The sequence below is a fragment of the Cebus imitator genome, unplaced genomic scaffold (assembly GCF_001604975.1).
Source record: "Cebus imitator isolate Cc_AM_T3 unplaced genomic scaffold, Cebus_imitator-1.0 Scaffold356, whole genome shotgun sequence".
Lineage (NCBI taxonomy): Eukaryota > Metazoa > Chordata > Mammalia > Primates > Cebidae > Cebus > Cebus imitator.
This window is the reverse complement of record NW_016107671.1, coordinates 2,502,995-2,506,889: the sequence shown is the minus strand read 5'-3', so window position 1 is coordinate 2,506,889 and position 3,895 is coordinate 2,502,995. Positions and strand designations below refer to the sequence as shown.

Here is a 3,895-nt window from a genome sequence, read left to right as displayed (position 1 = left end):
TTCGTAAATAATAGAGACACAGTCTTGCTGTGTTGCCCAGGCTTGTGTTGAACTCCTGGGCCCAAGTGATCCTCCCTTGTTGGCTTCACAAAGTGCTGGCATCACAGGTGTGAGCCACAACGTCCAGCCACGAGAAGGGTATTGAAGTGCAAAAGCAAAGTGTTTGGCAAGCCTCTCAGCACTGTGATGGGGCATGCCCCAGGCGGCTGTGGGAACAGAGGGGTCCCTGACCAGCCAGCCGAGGGGAGGAGTGGGCAGGCAAGGGGTCTGAGGGGAGGGCTGCAGTGGGGCCACAATGTCCTCTTACTCCCATGTGAAAGCTGTAGGTTCACTTCTTTGAATCTTCTAAACATACTTCTTTTTTAAATCTTTAAGTAGCAAAGTCAGTTTTATTTTCAGTGAACTCATGTTCTACTTTTTGATTTGAGGTTTTGGTTTGGGTGTTGCTAATTTTGAGTGGGAGGTTTTTTGATTTGTCTTCTCTCCTGCCTCTGAGTGTGTCTGTCATTGCCATTGGCTCCATGTGGCTCCCAGGGCACTGTAGGGATCAGGCCTTGGCATGGGCCACTGATCCTGAGGTCCTGAGGTGCTATTGGAGATACCATTCCACCCCCAGGCCATGAACCAGGGCCCTGACTCCAGTGCCTGCCTCACGCCAAGGATGTTTTAGTTTCCTGCACTCAGGAGGAGCCACCGTCCTTGCCACCACCTACAGGGAGCCCAGTACAGGACTGCAGTCCCACTGTCTGCTTGGCTTTCTGTCACGTTGCTGTGGCCCTGGGAGAGTTTGTGTTCGTTTGGAGCCCAGCCTTTGTTAATCTCATGAATTGTGATGATGTGGTTCTAGTGGGGAGGCGGTGTCCAGTGAGAGACTCGCCAGCACCATCTTGACCAGCAGCTAAGAATATGTTCACATGGAGCTTAGCACAGGTCTGGGCCCTAGGCAAGTCTCTACCACCAGCCCATTTGCCTGTATTCTCTCCTTACCATCCTCATTCCTGGCTTTAGGCAGGATACGTATGTGTCCACACCTAGTGAGATTCGCTCCCTGAGCCCTGGAGAGCAGACAGAGGATGATCTGGAGGAAGAGTGTGAGCCAGAAGAGATGCTGAAGACACCATCCAAAGACAGCTTGGATCCAGGTTGGAAAAAGGGCCCTATTTTGAACTATATCGATGTAGGGAATTATTGCTGGGTTTTGCCCATGACTTTGTTTACAGGGCTTGGCACATATTAAAACTCACCAATCAACTGGGCATCGTGGCTCACGCCTGAAATCCCAGCATTTTGGGAGGCCAAGGCGGGTGGATCACCTGAGGTCAGGCGTTCCAGACCAACCTGACCAATACGGTAAAACCCTGTCTCTACTAAAAATACAAAAAAATAGCCCGGCGTGGTGGTGTGTGACTGTAGTCCCAGCTACTAGAGAAGCTGAGGCATGAGAATTGCTTGAACCTGGGAGCTGGAGGTTGCGGCAAGCCAAGATCATACCACTGCATTCCAGCCTGGGTGACAGAATGAGGCTCCATCTCAAAAAAATAGTAATAAAAATAAAATAAATAAAACTCAGTAATCAGGCTGAGCACGGTAGCTCACACCTAGAATCTCAGCACTTTGGGAGGCTGAAATGGGAGGGTCACTTGAAGCCAGGAGATCAAGGCCAGCCTGGGCAACATAGCAAAGCCAATCTCTGGAAAAAAAAAAAAAAAAAAAAACAGAAATTAGACGGGCATAGTGGCACACATCCGTAGTCCCGACTACATGGGAGGCTGAGGCAGGAGGTTCACTTGAGGTCATGAGTTTGAGACCAGCCTGGCACATAGCAAGACCCCATTCCTACAAAAAGAAAAAAATTGGCCAGACATGGTGGTGCACACCTATAGTCCCAGCTACTTGGGAGGCTGAGGCAGGAAGATCGCTTGAGCCCAGGAATTCAAGGTTATAGTGAGCTATGATCACACCACTGCACTCTACCCTGAACAATAGAGTGGGACCCTGTCTGTAGAAAAAGAAAGAAACTCAATAATCATATCAGTCAAGACTCTCACTATAAAAGCAACCAGGTTTAAGTCAGGAAGATAATTTTTTAGTGCCTGAAAATTCAGTAAGATTGGCTTTCAACATGGCTGGATCCAGATGGTAAGATGATGTTAAAAGGAAGTGTTTTTTTGTATCGTTTGGCTCTGCTTTTCTTCATGTCGGCTTTGCTGACAGACAAGCTCTCCCTTTAGTAGGGGAAAAGATACCCCCAGCAGCTACAGGTTTATAAAACACCATAGAGAAGAAAGCACCTCTTTCCTAAGCTCAAGCCATCTCAGGGTTGTGTGGCTCATGTTCCTGGTATGACTTGTGTGCTCACTTCTGAGTCAGTTGCTGAAGTTGTCCAGGTTGGGGCATGTGATCACTCCTGAGGGCAGAGACTGTAGTCAATGCCATCCACTCACACCACCTGACCAGGCATCAAAGATGTGTTTGAGGCTGAGTGCGGTGGGTCATGCCTATAATCCCAGCACTTCAGGAAGCCAAGGTGAGTGGATTGCTTGAGCTCAGGAGTTCAAGAGCAGCCTGGGCAATATAGCGAAATCTCGTCTCTACAAAATATACACAGATTAGCTGGGTATAGTGGTGTGCACCTTATAGTTCCAGCTACTCCGGGGGCTGAGGCGGGAGAATTGCTTGAGACCAGAGGTTGAGGCTGCAGTGAGCTGTGTTGTGCCACTGCACTCCAGGCTGGGTGACAAAGTGAGACCCTGTCTTAATAAATGAATGAATAAATGATGTGGTTGAAGAGGTGAGATGTTCTCTCCTAAGAATCCCCTTTAGACAGGACGCTGTTTTCCAGAAGTCCCCACAGGCTTCCTTCAGGTCCCATTGCATGATGCATCTAGCCTCGAGAGCAGCTGGGAAACAGTGATAAGTGCTGGGTCATTTTAGGGTGAGGCTGGGCTCTCCCAATAAGGGAGACAAAGGCAGGGGCTGACTGGAAGGCAGCAGCAAGGCAAGAAGACACCCTGGGAAAATCAAACGTTGCAGAGCAAGCTCATTTTCCTTGTCACCACCCTCATACCCAATCCAGTGTCCTCCGTAGGTTGGCCCCTTTTATTCTCATGTTATGAATTCTTACAGGCCTTTTCCTACATGCTGATCTACCTCTGTGCACAACCATGGGAGACACATCATATCACTTAGGTCATAAACTGAATTATGGCCAGGTCTGGTGGCTCACACCTGTAATCCCAGCACTTTGGGAGGCCAAGGCAGGTGGATCACCTGAGGTCAGGAGTTCAAGACCAGCCTGGTCAACATGGTGAAATCTCATCTCTGCTAAAAATACAAAGATTAGCCAGGCCTGGTAGAGCATGCCTATAATCCCAGCTACTTGAGGGACTTGAGGCAGGAGAATTGCTTGAACCTGGGAGGCAGAGGTAGCAGTGAGCCACAGTCGTGCCACTGCATTCCAGCCTGGCGCCTAGTGACAGAGTGAGACTCTGTCTCAAAAAAATGAAAAATAATAAATTGAATTCTCCTGCAGATATTGTCCGTAATCTTTTTCCTCTGCAAAGTCTCTCATGCACCTGTTTGTTGGTGAATACAAAGCAGAGGCCTCCGAAATGTTAAGTTTTTCCCCTCCAGGTGGGCATTTAGGTCTTTCCTGATTGCACACCCCTGTTCATGAGGCTATGGGGATGGAGACCACTCCTAGGCCTCCTCAAAATGTGAAGATTTCTCCAGGACAGAGGCTAACGAGTAGCACCACTGGGTCCTGGGGTTATTTTATTTTACTTTAAAAGTTTCATTAGGCCGGGCGCGGTGGCTCAAGCCTGTAATCCCAGCACTTTGGGAGGCCGAGGCGGGTGGATCACAAGGTCAAGAGATCGAGACCATCCTGGTCAAC

General features: G+C 49.0%; 1 protein-coding gene across 1 annotated transcript in view; it reads left to right on the top strand.

Moving 5' to 3' along the window:
• Positions 1–3,895, top strand: part of WDR62 (WD repeat domain 62) — a 48,990-nt gene that overhangs the window by 34,596 nt on the left and 10,499 nt on the right. Inside the window, exon 19 of the mRNA XM_037730699.1 lies at positions 1,009–1,142. Within this exon, the coding sequence (XP_037586627.1) occupies positions 1,009–1,142 (134 nt within the window). The remainder of the gene's footprint in view (positions 1–1,008; positions 1,143–3,895) is intronic.